Source organism: Mchenga conophoros, linkage group LG5 (assembly GCF_057382185.1).
Source record: "Mchenga conophoros isolate Kocher_MC1m ecotype Shallow Benthic linkage group LG5, M_conophoros_male_GT1.1, whole genome shotgun sequence".
Classification (NCBI taxonomy): Eukaryota; Metazoa; Chordata; class Actinopteri; order Cichliformes; family Cichlidae; genus Mchenga; species Mchenga conophoros.
Genome location: NC_140530.1, coordinates 30388642 through 30405284, shown reverse-complemented (window position 1 = coordinate 30405284; position 16643 = coordinate 30388642). Strand labels below are relative to the sequence as shown.

The 16643-nt window shown below is 41.4% G+C and overlaps 1 protein-coding gene across 3 annotated transcripts in view; it reads right to left on the bottom strand.

The window, feature by feature from the left end:
* Window positions 1–16643, bottom strand: part of chd5 (chromodomain helicase DNA binding protein 5) — a 37024-nt gene that overhangs the window by 9799 nt on the left and 10582 nt on the right. For 2 of the 3 annotated variants that reach the window (XM_085274816.1, XM_085274818.1), the window contains exons 3-28: window positions 14502–14720; window positions 13681–13799; window positions 12867–13108; window positions 12660–12772; window positions 12386–12512; window positions 11897–12063; window positions 10725–10943; window positions 8962–9168; window positions 8345–8556; window positions 7972–8103; window positions 7641–7749; window positions 6355–6546; window positions 5931–6131; window positions 5605–5742; window positions 5313–5434; window positions 4566–4739; window positions 4318–4459; window positions 4004–4135; window positions 3749–3866; window positions 3514–3638; window positions 3106–3352; window positions 2729–2901; window positions 2380–2554; window positions 1792–1878; window positions 1569–1657; window positions 1049–1182 (exon numbers count right to left, since the gene is read on the bottom strand). In XM_085274816.1, the coding sequence (XP_085130942.1) occupies window positions 1049–1182; window positions 1569–1657; window positions 1792–1878; window positions 2380–2554; window positions 2729–2901; window positions 3106–3352; window positions 3514–3638; window positions 3749–3866; window positions 4004–4135; window positions 4318–4459; window positions 4566–4739; window positions 5313–5434; window positions 5605–5742; window positions 5931–6131; window positions 6355–6546; window positions 7641–7749; window positions 7972–8103; window positions 8345–8556; window positions 8962–9168; window positions 10725–10943; window positions 11897–12063; window positions 12386–12512; window positions 12660–12772; window positions 12867–13108; window positions 13681–13799; window positions 14502–14720 (4115 nt within the window). The remainder of the gene's footprint in view (window positions 1–1048; window positions 1183–1568; window positions 1658–1791; window positions 1879–2379; window positions 2555–2728; window positions 2902–3105; window positions 3353–3513; window positions 3639–3748; window positions 3867–4003; window positions 4136–4317; window positions 4460–4565; window positions 4740–5312; window positions 5435–5604; window positions 5743–5930; window positions 6132–6354; window positions 6547–7640; window positions 7750–7971; window positions 8104–8344; window positions 8557–8961; window positions 9169–10724; window positions 10944–11896; window positions 12064–12385; window positions 12513–12659; window positions 12773–12866; window positions 13109–13680; window positions 13800–14501; window positions 14721–16643) is intronic. The other variant, XM_085274817.1, reaches the window with a different exon arrangement.

The window sequence follows — 16643 nt, the reverse complement described above, 5'->3', positions numbered from 1 at the left end:
CACTCCTTTCCTGTCATCTTAATGTCATTCAAGAATGCACACCCTGGTGGCAGAAATCTCACTGTTTCGAGGTGATACACTGCCATGTATCACTCTGAACTCAAACATGTTTCTGCTGTGCAGCTCACTAAACGACATGACATTTTGGAGAATTCCCCAAATAACAACATCATGAGAAAAAACCTAGTGTGAGACACCCATTTTCAGTCAGTGTATCACACTCTCACACTGCCCAAACTACTCTCCTGACAGTATCAAAGCTTCTTCTTCAGGAAAAGACGATTATATACGTTTCACAGGCTTACACGCTCGACACGGTCGGAACACCACAGCGAGTGCTGAAGATGTTTGTTGCTGGAAGCACATACATACCCTACCTTTCATGCTAGATTTTGTTGTACATTTTAACATCTATTAGAAACTGAAACTACACAGATGACACTGTGTACTAGACAGGTGCACTGTTACACTACATCAGCATGTAAGCTACAGGTTAACATTTTCTGATCTGTTTAATGAAGCTTAGTAAAATGGGTATCCATAACTACATATAGGATGTGCCATCTCTAATTATTAAAGAAACTATCAATACATAGAAGACAGCTGAAGTAAATGCTAATGCAGTGTAGTGAGTCGCTTTGGTAAAACATAATGCCATCACTTCAACTGACTGATTGAGAACAAGGTCAAAGTAATAGGTTTGCCAATAGTGTTATTGGCTGCAATAGCAGCAACAGGAGTGATGTGTTATAATTTGCAGGCATAAAATTTTAGTTTTAACAACCTGTGGGCATTTTCTTTCCCACTGCTCCAAATTAAAGTGAAATTGGCAAGGCCGACCTTTACCAACGTGACATGAGCAATCTGGAGCATTGCCATGGGCTAGCAAACAGTGTAAACAGTTAATGAAAGAGCCAAGAGCTGCCACTTAATATAATGACAGGCCCCTCTTGAGAAAAAAATTGCACTGTGTGAAAACAAAATTACAACTGATTCAAATAACGCTACTTGTGTCATAGTTGAAAAATGAATAATATTAGAGCTTCACCTGAACTCGCGCTCACTCTTCCCTCTCAGGTCCCTAACTAGCCAATGAGAGTTGAAAGCATCCTGAGGGGGCATGCCCCAGCGCATGATGGCATTAAGGAAGGCTTTCCTCTGACGAGCGTTGAACCCAAGGACCTTGAAATGATGATAATCAGAAAACAGAGTAATAGAGATGTTTTAGATAAAGAGGTTGTGAATTCAAAAAGTCAGAAAGAAGCAGTAGAAAGACATAAGAAGTATTCCCTTGTATATTAAAACAGTTCTAAATTATACTTGTGGATATATGTTTTATGATGTAATAACAGGGTGAGAATTTATTGATCCTGATTTCTCATTTTACAAAGAAGCACATGATCAGCTGCAGAGCAGTGATGCTTCCTGACATGCTGCTCAAAAATGTCAAATTTTCTTCAAATGAGGAAATATTCTAAAGTGACTGATTACAAAATGATCTGGTAAGACAAACAATTAAAGTAAGCCAATACACTTGAAGATATGCGAGGACTTCCTGGAATTCATACCTCGATACTGCCTCCAACCCGAGCCAGTAAGGGTGGAAGAGGTTTGTCTTTCTCACTCTTGAGCTGCCGACGTGATTGTCTGCGTCCTCCTACGTAGAACAAAACAAAGTCCGTTGTCAGAAAGATGGGCGCATGTAGGGACATGTATAATGACAGAAAAAATACAGTAAGAATCTGTTTTGTTTATATTCAAATGTGACTTATCGTGTTTTTTGCTGCCTACCTTCAGGCCTCTCCTCGAAATCTTCGTCCTCGTCCTCGGACCCCACGGAGTACTCCGACTGATTGTCTGAAAGATCATCCTGCCATTCTGAGCCACACATCAAAGAGAAACAGTACATTGCGTTCGCTTCTGTTGGTGGCCACCTGAGGGCGCCATGGCACTGCAGATTACTACAGACCACTACAGTCGGGCATGCACATACTGTACCACTTCAGGCCTCTGGAAGTGAAGTGAGGGTTTGCAACTATGGCAGACAATCACTTTAACTTTGAGTGTACTCTAAGCTACAATGAGCTTTAAAGTCTTTATTCACTCTTAAATAAAAGTTCAACTGCAGGACAACTACAATCGACAGGACGCTGAGCATGCAAAATTACTGCAAAAAGGGGTGCTTTAACACCCATTGATAAAACTACATAAATGCATGAGGTACAAGTGAGCTTTAGGGCAGTATAATGAATTCTAAGAGTTACAATGAAGAGGATACACCCAAATGATCCCATTTTGAGATAATGCCACACTCTTGTCTCTCTAATAAAACTCGGCAGACATGTTGATAGGGAGGTGCTGTGTGTCTCTTGAGCCTACCTTGGTCTTCCTGGGTCGTATCGTTGTAGTTGACCTGCTTTCGGATGCGTTTGCCTTTGCCCAGATTTCGCGCCAGATCTTCCTGCTGTTGCTCATAGTGGTGGCGGAGGAGTTTTTCCCAGTAGTCCGGATCCACGTTCTCCTCTTGCTTAATGATCTCTCGCTCTACCTCCTCCTGAATAATAGCACATTAGGACACATGCGTAAGTATCTCTAAAACAAGGCCTATGTCGAAGGTAGCGTATTGAGCAAAATAATTGAACTGTGATATAAATGAGATCTACAGATTTTGTGTGTGCGACCCCAATTATCATGATGTCACATGATGTGAAGACGGTTAAAATCTCACCTCTCCATCTTCTTCTTTCACCACATACTGAGCCACCTTGAAGGAGCTCAGGTACTCATTCATATTCTGTATCTCTGTGTCTTCAGTGGCATCCTGGCTGCGGTCCAGCAGCTTTGAGATAGCATCATCGTCGTAGTGAATCACACTGCCCTCCTCACCATCTTTGTTATCACCTGTTAATGAGAGGCTTTTACTTAATAACGAGCGGAGGCGCTTTTGAGCAGAGGAAAGTGTGTAAGCTTAAAAATGCTGATAGAAATCTACACAAAAAGGTCTCTAGCACAGGAATATCTGTGAATAGACAAACCCCAATAAAAATGGGTGTGCTTTTGTTCAATCCATAACAGAAACACACGTCAGTATACACATAGACAGACCCATTGTTCGTGCTGCTTCCATTTCATCTTTAAAAAGCTCCTCAGTTCCAAACTTTAGGATGTCATCCAGTTCTTGTTTGGACATGGAGCCCATTTTGGAGCCCAGGCCAGGGCGCACCACCAGGTGAGTCAGCATCATTTTCCTTTTGGCCACTTGGGTGATTCGCTCCTCCACTGAGCCTCGAGTCACAAACCGGTAGATCATCACTTTCTTGTTTTGGCCTATACGGTGCGCTCTGCTAAATGCCTGTAACAAAGAGGAAGATACAAGGCATGACACTGGAGTGAAGAGGTGAAATTAAAGAGATGGTTTTTCACTTGAGAATTAAAGCTCAACTTGTTACAAATTACAAATAAATAAATAATAATAATAATTCAATATTAAAATATTCTATGTGGAGTCAGTACTTGGATGTCATTGTGAGGATTCCAGTCAGAGTCGTAGATGATGACAGTATCTGCGCTCGCCAGGTTGATGCCAAGGCCTCCAGCTCGTGTTGAAAGCAAGAAGCAGAACTGCTGCGCGCCTGGTGCTGTGACATAAAACAGAGCAGCGAGTTGCTTTGTGTGTTTAAGAGTGTGTGAGTAAGTGAAAGCCAGACTGAGACAAATGTGCAAGTGCACAAAAAAAAACAACCCTCACCATTGAAGCGGTCAATGGCTTCCTGCCTTAGACCTCCAGTAATCCCCCCATCAATACGTTCATATTTATAACCCTCAAACTCAAGAAAGTCCTCGAGCAGATCCAGCATCTTTGTCATCTGTAAACACAATGTTGGACCTTACAGCTAAAAAACCTGAAATTGTCTTTGATGTCATTCATCACATAAAACTGCCATCGCACAGAAATGGCTAAAATATAGACAGACTCTGACACATACATTTATTTGAGTGTTACCTGAGAGAAAATGAGAACTCTGTGTCCTTCATCTTTGAGCTTTTTTAGCATTTTCTGAAGCAGCGTCAGTTTTCCTGAGGACTTCACCAGTAGGTTGCCATCATAAGAGCCATTGGGTAAAACAGGAGCCTCCTTCAAGATAAAACAATCAATGCCAGGATGGAGATTAGCTCGAGAATCATTGCTTGCTACAGTATCTCTGAATAACATGCTAAACCGAACTCAGAAAAAGGGGCAGTTTTCTAGTTTTCTGTGTTGGTTGATATAAGTCATCTGTACTCTGAAATAAAACAAATAAAGTAAATCTGCCTTACCACAGCGGCCACAGGGAACAGGTAAGGGTGGTTGCAGCACTTTTTCAGGTCCATCATAATGTTGAGGAGGGACACCTGGTTCCCTCCACCTTTGGAGTTCAAAGCCTCGAAGTTTCGTGTCAAGATAAACTTGTAATATTTCCTGCAGGTTAGAGGTCAGATAGAGTCAGGAGAAGAAATGAAAATCACAATCAATTATTTGCCCATGCTTCCTTCAACACGGTTATGCTTATTTTTTTCAGGCTTACTTCTGCATGGGGCTAAGCTCCACTCTGACAATCAGCTCTGTCTTTGCAGGCATATTCTTGAAGACATCAGCTTTCAGCCTCCTGAGCATGTGAGGTCCCAGCAGGTCGTGGAGCTTTTTGATCTGATCCTCTTTAGAGATATCAGCAAACTCCTCCAGGAAGCCTTCCAGGTTACTGCAGGTCACAATGAAATGAAATTATATTTTTTTAAAAAAGCCTATTTCTTAATTTAAATGTATTTTATTTAAAACAAGAGATCTATCTATTTTTGCTCCAGTACAATGTGCTGACTTAAAACTGCTTGAAAATGGATGCTGATAGTCTTACTCATCACAAAATGTAAAAGTGTTTTGGTCAGTTAGCTGTGCCTGTGATGTTGGAAATGTATAAAATTTGTCATTCTGGAGTTTTAAATGGACAAGACTCATTACTGGGCTGAACTTATGAGATAATAAGGAGGATCAGTCATAAAATCTATACCAATTTACCTGAGCTGCACAGAAACTGAGTCTATACGGGCAAAAAAATATTAGATGATGGTGAATTTTCATTGGCTTTAGAAAACTATTAAAAAAGACTTAAAATCAGTTTATACACAATTATTTATAATGAAGTTATTTACATTCACTTTCTTCCTGTTTGTATTTTTTATTGTTCATAACATTATATATATCATAATTTAATGCATGAAATCCATGAGAAAAAAAGGTGGGAAATTATATACGATAGAAAAGAGACAGCACATACTTGAAGCGCTCTGGGGTGAGGAAGTTAAGGAGGTGGAACAGCTCTTCTAGGTTGTTTTGAAGAGGAGTTCCAGTGAGCAGCAGCTTGTAGTAGATCTTATACCCATTGAGAATTCTGAAAAACTGAACATGAGAGATTGTGCAAGATGATGAAAGTCAATGCCATATGAAGAGATGTACACCCTACTCTACTCATCCTTCTCATGCATTTTTCTTTTTCTGTTAAAAGGATGCTGTTTCTGCTTCCAAAGCATATGATAGGATATATCTCAGTGCAGGCGGTGCAGCTTTACCTTTGATTGGTTGTTTTTCAATCTGTGGGCCTCATCTACCACCAGACAGGCCCAGGTGACAGAGCTCAGAATGGCTTGATCTATAGTAATCAGCTCATAAGATGTCAGCAGCACATGGAACTTGATAGGAGTGTCTTTCTGCAAGGGAGCAGATTGGATGGTAGATACGATGATTTAGTATGCGCTGCATGTAATAGGCATAAAATGAATTAAAAACAAAGTAAAATTATCATTTATTTCATCACCTGCGGCTTCAAAAAGTATGCACTTGAAAAACAGTATTTTGACCTGGTGAGAAAAACATGGATGAGCATGGGGTACACTACCTTCATACGGAACACCTTCCGCCCTGATTTTACTGCACTGTCTTCAAAGGTGAACTCGTTCTCCCTGATGATTGCCCTGCTGTCTTTGTCTCCAGTGTATGTCACCACATAGAAATCTGGAGCCCACATCTCAAATTCTCTCTCCCAGTTAATGATAGTGGAAAGGGGTGCGCTCACCAAGAAAGGTCCTTTGGAATGACCCTGACAGAGACAGGAGACATTAGGTTACTTCCCCATAAAATACATCACCCGAAGAAGAACTCAGTTCATCATTTTACTTTTTACGCACAATATTATTAGCTCTAAGTTTATATTCCCATTTATATTACTAACAGGTGCTTTATGAATGACACCCACAGAACCAAAATGTGATCTATGCAATGCAATATGGAAAAGACAAAAGAGGACAGTCTTTCAGTCTTACCTCCTTATACAGCGAGTAGAGAAACACTATCGTCTGCACCGTCTTTCCCAGGCCCATTTCATCAGCCAGGATCGTATCTGTGCCCTGAGCCCAGGAGAACCTCAACCAGTTCAGGCCTTCCAGCTGGTACGGATGTAGCGTTCCCCCAGTGGCATTAATGTACCATGGTTGGTGCTCAAACTTGATGGTGGGCTGATAATAGAAATAGGAGGCAGAATCTTGTAAGAGTCTTTCGGAAGGTCTTTCAATGCTTTTTTATTTTGTTACTTTGGCTCTCATTTCCAGTCCAGATCTTGTAGTTTTTGAACAACTTAATATCAACCTATGAATCATTTAAGCATAAAAAACATTAGCATAAACCAAAGAAAACTTAGCAAAGGACAAATCTGAAATTTTATCTTTATGGGCTTCATTACAAGCAATCTGTCACAAAAACCCATAATTTGCCTTTAAAAAATGAACAGTTGGACAAAACAAGAAGCGGGAGACCTAAAAAACTACCAACAGCAGATGAACAGTATCTAAAAGTCATGTCCTTATGAAACATGAAAAGATCCAGGAAAACATGAGATAAGATGTGAGAGATGCATCTGGTGCTTCACCATGTAAAACATGGTTTGATCTTGTCAAAACTGCTGAAATTATGAATGCAGAAAAGTTCCATAAGATTTTGATCCAACATGCAATGCCATTTTAAAGCATCACAAACACACTCTCAGTGCAGTAAAAGCATACCTGAATAGAAAAATACACAATAGAAAACTATCAGTTTTGGATTGGCCTCCCCAGAGCCTGGATTTCAACATTACTGAAACTGTGTGGGATCCTCTTGACAAAGAACTGAACAGAACACAGTCAACATCCAAAGAAGAGCTTTGAATGTCCTTCAAGAGGCCTGGAGAACTATCCCTGAATTATCCTTAAAGAAATTATATGAAGGATTGCCTAAGAGAGTTCAGGCTGTCCGGAAGAATGAAGGTGTTCATATCAAGCGAATTAAATTTGTAAAAACTTTGGCTTTGACTTTTACTCTGTATTTCCATTTAGCCCATATTTCGTAGCACCTATATACCATTTTCCAAGCAAAATGCAAAGAAATGAGGGGTGACTCATAACTTTTTCACAGTACTGTATATGTGCAGTTTAAATATAGACTCTAGAATAATCAGCCACGATAAATTGTGGCTTTAGATCGAGAGCATTACTTTTGAAATGTTTGCTGCAAAAACCTGCTGCAGGCAATCACAGTTCAGTTGGCAGAAGTGGGCCCAAATATCCAAACTTACATCTATGATTGGGGCATCAGGAGGGACTTCTCTCTTTGGATGGTCATCTTTTAGTTTCTTGCCTTTCCTCACCACAAGAGGGCGCTGATCCTCTCCTAAAATTTGCTCTCTGAGGAAAAGGAAAAAAAATTATAACGAAGCAACAATTTCATGTCACAACAAATGACTCTAACGGTTGTCACAGACAGAGGGCGAGGATGAAGGGAAACAGCAGCAGATGTAGGCATATGCTTTTGTTTACTTTTGTGTGCAGGGGATTTCTGTGTTCTCACTGTCATCTTCCCACCGTGAGAAAGCTACTTGAAAAAGGTACAAAACACAGTTAACTAACCTGTGATCCCAGTAAGAAGCTTTATGACTTTCATAATCTGGGATGTCGAAATCATCCACCTCCCAGGTGCACTGGTCGTAGGGCAGGTCTCTCCACTTGATCAAGTAGTGCACATCACCATCTTTATCAAAACTACAAAGCAGAAAACAGCTGCAGGTTTTATAAATTTATCACACTGATCATTAAACAGACAGTGAAAAACAGCTTGATATGAGACCGCCATATGGAAGATGTTTCTTTCTGATCATTTAACTGTTATACAGATATATTGTGAAATGTTAAAAGCAATAATTAGAATATCTGGTCTATAAAATGTATGGTATTTTAAATACATCCTGAAAACCCTGATCTGAGAGTCTGTGTGAGCAGCTACCTATGATTGATTATCCGGTGGATAACCATCCACTCTGGTTTAATGCCATAACGGTAGAAGCGCTCCTCCATCGCAGCATACTGGGGATCTTTGCTCTTTCTCTTCTCACTGTTGAGCTCCTCCTCTCCGGAGCCGTAGTCATATGGCGGGGGCTCGTCCATGTCGTTCTTACGCTGATAGTTCCGGTACATGACCGTGTGGTACAGCTCCAACTGCACAACCAGCAACAAAGCAAAACTATTGGTTTTGTAAGTTTCCTTCAAGCACCTCCTTGAGCAAAGTAGGTACAAAAATGCAATATATTATTTTCCATCTGTAACAATGAAACTGACTTAATTAGTTACAAAAAACCCAGACTGATATTAATAAAGAAAAAGTTCGTGTAAAATAAATTAGGTGCTTTGTCGAGCATTTGAAGGAAAACTTCTCCATGAAAAACTGAAAAATAGATTTCATGTAACATTGTGTTTTTCTAATATTATATTAAAAAGTAATAGATCATCCAGTAAAATCCTCCCTTGGCTCCTTCGGTTTGTTCTATATTTAACAAAGAGAACACTTTGGCCAAGAAGAGCAGAAATGTTAATTTGAGACTGGACTGACTTCTGGCATCTCACCTGCAGTTCGCTGACCCAGGAGCAGTGCCAGTACGAAAGGCCAGCCCACTTAACAAAGAACTCCCTCTCTGGGCGGCCCTTGAGCGGGGGGTTGGTGAGCGGATCTGTTGGCTTGCCATCAGGTCCTGTAGGTGGTTCGGCTGGCAGCGGAGCTTCTCCCCACGTCCAGTGCATAATCTTTTGTACTTTTCCTTTAAGGGGAGGGCACTGCAAGGAAAAAGTAAGGTTCTGTCACACACACAGCTCTTCTTAGCTTCTGACTGAGTAACAATAATGAGTTTCTGTAAAAATATGAAGATGAATATGAAAGTCTTTGACAAGCAATCACCCTCCTAAAGGAGACATATTTCACATTAACATCAACAAGCTAATGTGGCTGAAACTGCTGTAGGTGTGCACACTTATCAAAGTGAAAGAGGTCACCCTTTATCTGCTCTGGCTCTCTAACAATGTATATTTATGCATCATTCAATTATGTATCAGTGACAGCGCTCTGGTAATTAAAATCAACATGATGTAAATGTGTCACGTTTGTAAACAACAAAGAGAAAAGACAAGACTGAAAAACAAAATAATTTGAACAAAATCACCAAAGAAAATCCATCCATTCCCTTTCGGGGTCGCTGGAGCCTATCCCAGCTGTCATAGGGCGAGAGGCAGGGTACACCCTGGACAGGTCACCAGTCTGTCGCAGGGCCAACACAAGGGGACAGACAACCATTCGCACTCACATTTACACCTAGTGGCAATTCGGATTATCCAATCAACCTATCCCCACAAGCTGCATGTCTTTGGACGGTGGGAGGAAGCCAGAGTACCCGGAGGGAACCCACACAAACACGTGGAGAACATGCAAACTCCACACAGAAAGATGGTGGAATTGAACTCGGAACCGTCTTGCTGTGCGGCAACAGTGCTAACCACCGTGCCACCGTGCTGCCACCAAAGCAAATGTTAAACTAAATATCGTTGTGCACATATACAATTGAGGTTTACTTACACTCATCATGGAGATGAATGTCATGCAAATTTTGGGCTTTTAATGATTTTTTTTAACTGCTCTTTTTCCAGGATGAATGATGAATGAATTGATAGCATACATCTTTATTGACTTTAAAACAATAAGATTTTGGTGCACAAGTTTGTATTTATTTTCAATTTTCTCTAATGCACACAGGGTCAAAAGTATGACAACAGTTCTTTGAAATGGATACAGTCGGTTAAGATTGAACTTCTGGAAAGGGCTTCCTAAAACACAGACCTCGACATTATTGAAAATTTGTGAAGTAGGCTTAAAAACGGGGTACTTTCAAGGAAACCAACCAATTAACTTTACCAATTCTGCCAAGAAGAGTTGTCAAATATCCAGCCAGAATTATGCCATAGGTTTGTTTATGACTACCAAAAGTGTCCTCTCAAGATGCAACTTGCTAAGAAAAGTTTATCCACATATCATTGAGAGTATATGGATATATTAGAAACTACAAGAACTGTGTGGATTATAGTAAATCTAAAATAAATCAAACTTGTGCACTCAGTTCTTGTTTAAAATCATTAAGAGTGTCTGCTGTACAACCCTTTATGCTGAAAAAAAAAAACCAGTTCAGAAATCCCAAAGTCCCATTAATAGCATTCATGTCCATCATGAGTGTATGTAAAATGTCCAGTTGTTCTGACTACAACATTTTCATGAACCTATGCCTAATTATTAGCCATTTTAAACAAAATAATATCAAATACTACGGCGACTGAGATGAACTTACCATACAGCGCGGACATAACCACTCCCCATTTGGTATCTCGGGAAGCGGCGGGTTGAGGCAGTGGATATGGTAGGATGATGGGCAGGTATCGCAACACAGCAGCTCTCCTCCATCTTTACAAACTCTGCAAAACTCCATGTGGTCATCCTCTTCCTCACCTGGAGCCTCCTCCTCATCTTCATCTTCATCTTTGGCCTCCCACTGGATTCCCTCCTTCTCCTAGAGGACACAGTTGATGTGGGCATGTTAGGGAGTAAAACTAAGCATACATATTCAGTTTAACTCTGACTATGTCAATTTTTCAGACATAGAGATATTCGCAGAAAGTAAAGTTAAGATAACAAACATCGTAAACACTGACAGTCCAGTTGTTCTTAATTGCGTGATTTCTTGGCTGTTTTTGTGCACAGTCGGGAACAGTTTGTTTGCAGCTTATACATAAAACCTGCTCACAAAGTCAAAAATTCCTCTTAATAGTCACACAGCCTACAGTCTTTAAATGCTGATCACAAACACTGCTGCACGTTAAGGCAGAAGTCAACTAACATCGTAAGAATAAAAAGCCATTAAAAACAAAATAATAAAAATAACCTGAATGACTCCTGTCAGCACTAATTGTCTAATATCTGAGGTAATGAAGGATTTTAATCTGTTTGTTCTACACTGGGTACAAAGTAACAGTGACCTGAGAGCAACTTCCTGAACTCAGATGGCAAAACATATTCAGGATGGATAATAATGTTTTTTTGCCTTATTTATCACCTGATTTCCTCACAGTGAGCACAAATCTCTCTGCCTGTGATTTCGGAGCAGGTGTTAACAATACTTCTGAGGGAGTTTCAATCCTTAATAGATGAAAAACCTGACCAGCAAGAAAAAGTTAAAAGACTTCCTAAAAATGAATACTAAAAATTGCATACAGTTTTTTATTAACATGAAAAGAGTTCAGCCTCGTTAACAAACGTATTCTCTGTTAACCCCGTTTTATTGACTCCGTATTCACATCAAACTTGAGCTGATGGTTAAAGATGGTGCCAACAGTTCAGGCTGTTACATTGTATAGCCCTGGACTAGTTGCATCAAAGATATCACCAAAAATAACTCTCATGAATCCAACTTGGGCAGTCACCACCTTACAAAATGTGTCAGTCTGCTCAAACTAATGTACTTACACAGTGTGGACAGCTCCATTTTCCCTCTGGGGCCTTCTCCAGCTCAGGGTCCAGACAGACCAGGTGGTAAGCTCTGGGACAGGTGTCGCACAGGATGATCTCTCCACCCTGCTGGCAAACCTCACAGTAGTCTTGGTGGTCTGTCTCATAGCCATCACCGTCCTCCTCTGGAGAAGGTTACAGAACAATTAAACCTGGGCAGTTCCCTCATATAGAAAGCCACATAGATATGGATGCATAGATAAATGCAAGATAATTACACATTAGAATCCTCTATATAAAAAAATATCTTAATGAGTATAAGCACACTAGCTGCTGTGGAAGACCATCTGCCTTTAGAAAGCATTCCCAGAATAAATAAAGCTTAAAAAAATACATTTTAATTTACTCATTACCCAAAATCAAACAGTCTGGTTCTGAGGGATTTCAATGGGATTTTAGAGGGAAAAACACACCACAGAGCATGGCAAGAGTAGACAGTAAACATACTTTTCCTTTTTTTCCGCCCACGTCGGGCCTTTTTCTTGGTGGCGGCCCCCGAGGTATCAGAAAGCACAGAGGCACTGTGGATGCTGATGTCATCAAAGTCTGACTCCTCTAGGAAGTCCTCCTCACTCTAGAAAAGCAAACACAGAAACTAAGGAGCGCAGAGCTACAGAAAGAATTAAGATAAACCAACTTTCACAATAAGTGCTGCAAACAGGCCGGTGGCTTTGATGTCGTTCAAGGGAAAGCTGAGGGAAAAGGGTTCTGCAAGACATACCGAGGATGCTTTCTTCTTCTTCCCACTTTGGCCCGACTTTGATTTGGTCTTCTTCGGCTTGGGCTTCTTCTTCACTTCTTTCACAGTCTTACTTCTCTTTCTAACTCCTGGTCCTGACACACACAGAGTCAGTCGTGAGATCTGTTAATCAGATGGCATTCTTGCTATCGTTTCTTAAAAATGATCTCGCTTTTTATTAGGTCTTACCCTTTCCCTCTTTGGTTTTGGCTTTTTTGATCGGGCCCAGCTGAGAGCTCAGCTGGCTGCTGCTGACAGACGTTGGCTGTGCCACAGTAACCGTTTCCACTGCAGCAGCCACAGCGGCGGCCACAGCGGTGGCAGATGCACCTTTGAACGGGTTGTTGGCACTGAACTCCCGCCACTTGGCCCCTAACACTGTCATCATCTTTGACATGGGAATCTTCGGGTTCTTCTTGGCAATGAGAGGCCTGAATAAAACCAGGGGGAGATGAAACAACAATGGCAGCTTTATTATGTCACACTTCATTCCTGTTAATAGAAGCTCTGCTTCCCACAGCACTGGAGGGAACTGGGTCTTGATTTGCTGACACTCCACTGCCCCTTAAGTTTTATTCTCCCTGCTTTGCTGTGTGCATGTCATGTTTGCGATTTGTCAGGCAACAGCTTGAGGTTTGGCACGCTGGCCTGTGAAAGATAGTGGGTCAGAGCACCGAGTCCCAGAGCCTCCTGGCTGTCACAGGCATCCAGTAAGCAGCTGACTACACACAGGGGGCACTGCAGGAGCTCATGCTCCACTTTGTCAGAGCAGAAGCTTAGCCGAGCCAGACAGCCCCAGGTGAGACAGACTCTTTATACCAACAGCCGAGCTTTCTAGCTCAAACAAAAAGAGCAGTGTTTGCTCGTCACAACACAGTCTAGTCTCACAGTGGAGTTTTGCTGGAAGACTCTCAGAGAATGACTTTGACAGTCCAGAGAAACTGAGGCAAAACAAAGCACTTTAACACAATGAAAGATCATCCAGACAAAATTAGATGCTTGCCTGAGGAACTGGCTGAAAGCCTTGTAGTTGGTTATGGTTTTATAGTCATCCTCAGTGAAGCCATACTGAACATCTTCAAGACCCCATTCGTGCATCAGCTGGCTCGATGATTTGGGCTCCTGGGGGTGTACAGATAACAGATCAACGCACATATGTTAATGATGTTTAATACATGAAATGTGAACATTAAAGTTATTTTAATCTTTTACCCTTCCACATCCACAAACAAAGTATTACACGCCATGTTTTCACGGTCTTTCGGTATCAGACACTATTTTTTTTTCAAAGCAAGCCTATAATTATGATAACTATGCTAAAAAGTTAAACACCTTCCCCGACTTCATCTACCATTAGTCAATTGAGACTTAATATTAAATTTAGTCTTGGCATCATTAAGTTTTTTCATTATCGTCAGATTACTGTATAAAGAAACGGTCACTTATTTTGATAAATGTGATTTTTACACATGCAGTACCCCCCTGAACTTCTCTAGAGATTAGCTGACAAAGGTGAGAGAAATGCAAATGTGCATTACAAAGGGATCAGACTCTAAACGCTCTTTAACCTGCCGGTTTCCTCCATTTGCACATGTGAGAACAGCAGGTAATTGTCCAGCAAATTCACAGTCCAGCTCCCTGCATATTTCACCCGGGCAGCTCACTGACCCAAACCAAGTGGAGTTAAAGCATGGAGAACAGGGCTGGTCTTGTGCTGTGTGATAACAACTTTGGACAATTTCTGCACACATTACCTAGAGCCCCCTACAGATTTTAATGTTCATTTGAAACACAGTCATGTCAGCATCATGAACATACACTTACTTTCATGTTACCATCATCGTCGTCATCATCGTCATCCTCTTCATCTCTCTTCTTCTTTCTGGGCTTTTTCTCTTTCTTCTCCTTGGGTTTCTTCTTCTTCTTCTTGGTGGGACCATACATGCTGCTCTCACTTTCGGAGCCGATTTCCGGACGTTCCCGTTCCTCCTCCACCTCTGAAATCTCTTCCAGGTCACTGTCAAGTCGTGCCTGAATTGTTCCCTGGAGGATTTTGAGAAGGTAAAAAAAAACCCATTACATATACACCAACAACCAGCATGTTGTTTAATTGTGCAAAGGTTAATATGTCACTCTTTCTCAGTCTCAATCTGGCATCTTTACAGGCTGAAAGTATATTTTAGTATATTTGGATTTATATTTTTACTAAATGAAAATGTTGTCTAAGCTATTTCTTTGATGTAGTGTAGAGCTTCTGCCAAGCAGCTATTTTTATAAATGTAAACACGTAGAATCTGGCTTTGAATCTCGCTTCAGCTCTGTACCTAAGGGCGCGAGCGTGACTGACTAAAGCTGCCATCAAAGCCAGATTCCTGAGACACAACTAGATTCCAGGTTTGGATTTTACAAACAGCAGGACAAAAGAAATCTAGGCGCAATCTTCTGAGACCCAATTTTATATCTAGCGCTAAAAAGGTGGGGATAATTAAAATACTAAACTTGATAAAGCAAATAAGCATGACATTAATTTTGCCAGGGTGAGGGATTAGAGCTCCCACAGAGGCCACCCACTCTAAAAACATATTCTGTGAATGCACTTTAAAGCAGTTTAGATAAAAGCTACTACTTGATGGCATTTGCATAAATTAAATTACATCACTCGAAAGTGTCGCTGCCTTGCTAATATGATAACTCTTCTGCCTGTGATGAAATATTTAAATTAGTACAAGTAAGCAGAGACTTGATGAAGAGTCAAGGCGGCTGCATGGTCACCTTTTAAATGTGCTTTTACATGAAATGAAAACCCAGAAAAAGAGCACTTCAGGTACCCAAGCCAATCAGAGCTCAGAGTTAATCTGTAGCCTGAGTTGCATCCTACTGGTTTAATATGAGACATCTGGAAGGCTGTATGGATTTAACAGTTAACAGGTGTTGTTTGTGTGACCAAGAGTGCTGCATATGAACAAATTTGCTAGTGGTTGCTCACGATAGTATGTGCGCATGAGTAAGCGAGAGAGGGAAAGTGTGCTGTTTCTCTCATCATGCACATGCCACCTAATTATTTGTGTTTGAATGTGGTAGGCCTGTGGAAGTTTCCATTTGTGCCCCTGTCTCTGACTGGGCACGTTCCTGTGAGAGAGCATTTTTGTGTGTTTGTGGACATGTTGGGGTTTTTTTTGAGCGTGTGTGTGTGGGTGCGCTCATTCTTTGTGAGTGCTTTCCTTTTTAAAAAAAAAACAACAAAACGCTATTTTTGTGAGAGTTCCTCTTCGCGTGTGTTTATGCATATGTAAAACATGACTGTATGTGAGAGTGAACTTGTGTGTGCACATGCAGTGGAGCAAAATTAGAGCACAGCAGCTTTGTGCTCTGCTCGCTGCCTGTTGCTCAGCAGGCCTGTGTGGCTCCATGGAGAGACTTGCAGGCGTTTCGCTCTGTAGCGCAGTGGAAAGGCTCACGTTGCCGCAGCGCCCGCCAACCCTACCAGCAGCCTGGCTGTGTTGCCATGGTGACCAAATTTGAGCAGTGTCTGGCTCTCTCTAACTCTCTCTCTCGTTCTCTCTCTTTCTCTCCTCCTCTTACTTTCTCTCCTTTACATCTCATAGCTCTCCTCTCTCACCCCTCCACCCCATTATTTTCTCTCTCACTCTATCTCTTAACTTCTCCCCCTTTCTCTTTCCTCTCTCACTCTTTCTTTCTATCCTGCCACTCACTCCCCCCACCCCCCACACACACTCTATCACAGCAGCAGCCAATGGAACAGCGCCATCCAATCAGACACGTTTGCATAACGAGCTTGTTATGCAGAGGCCTGTGGTTGCAGAGCCAGTGCTCCAGCACCCGTCTAGACAAATCTCATTTATGCATAAGAAGAAGAAGGAGGGAGAGAGAGAGAGAGAGAGAAAGAAAGAAGGAGAGAGAGAGAGTAAATTGAAGATTGTGGATGGGGGATGGGGTGGAGATGGA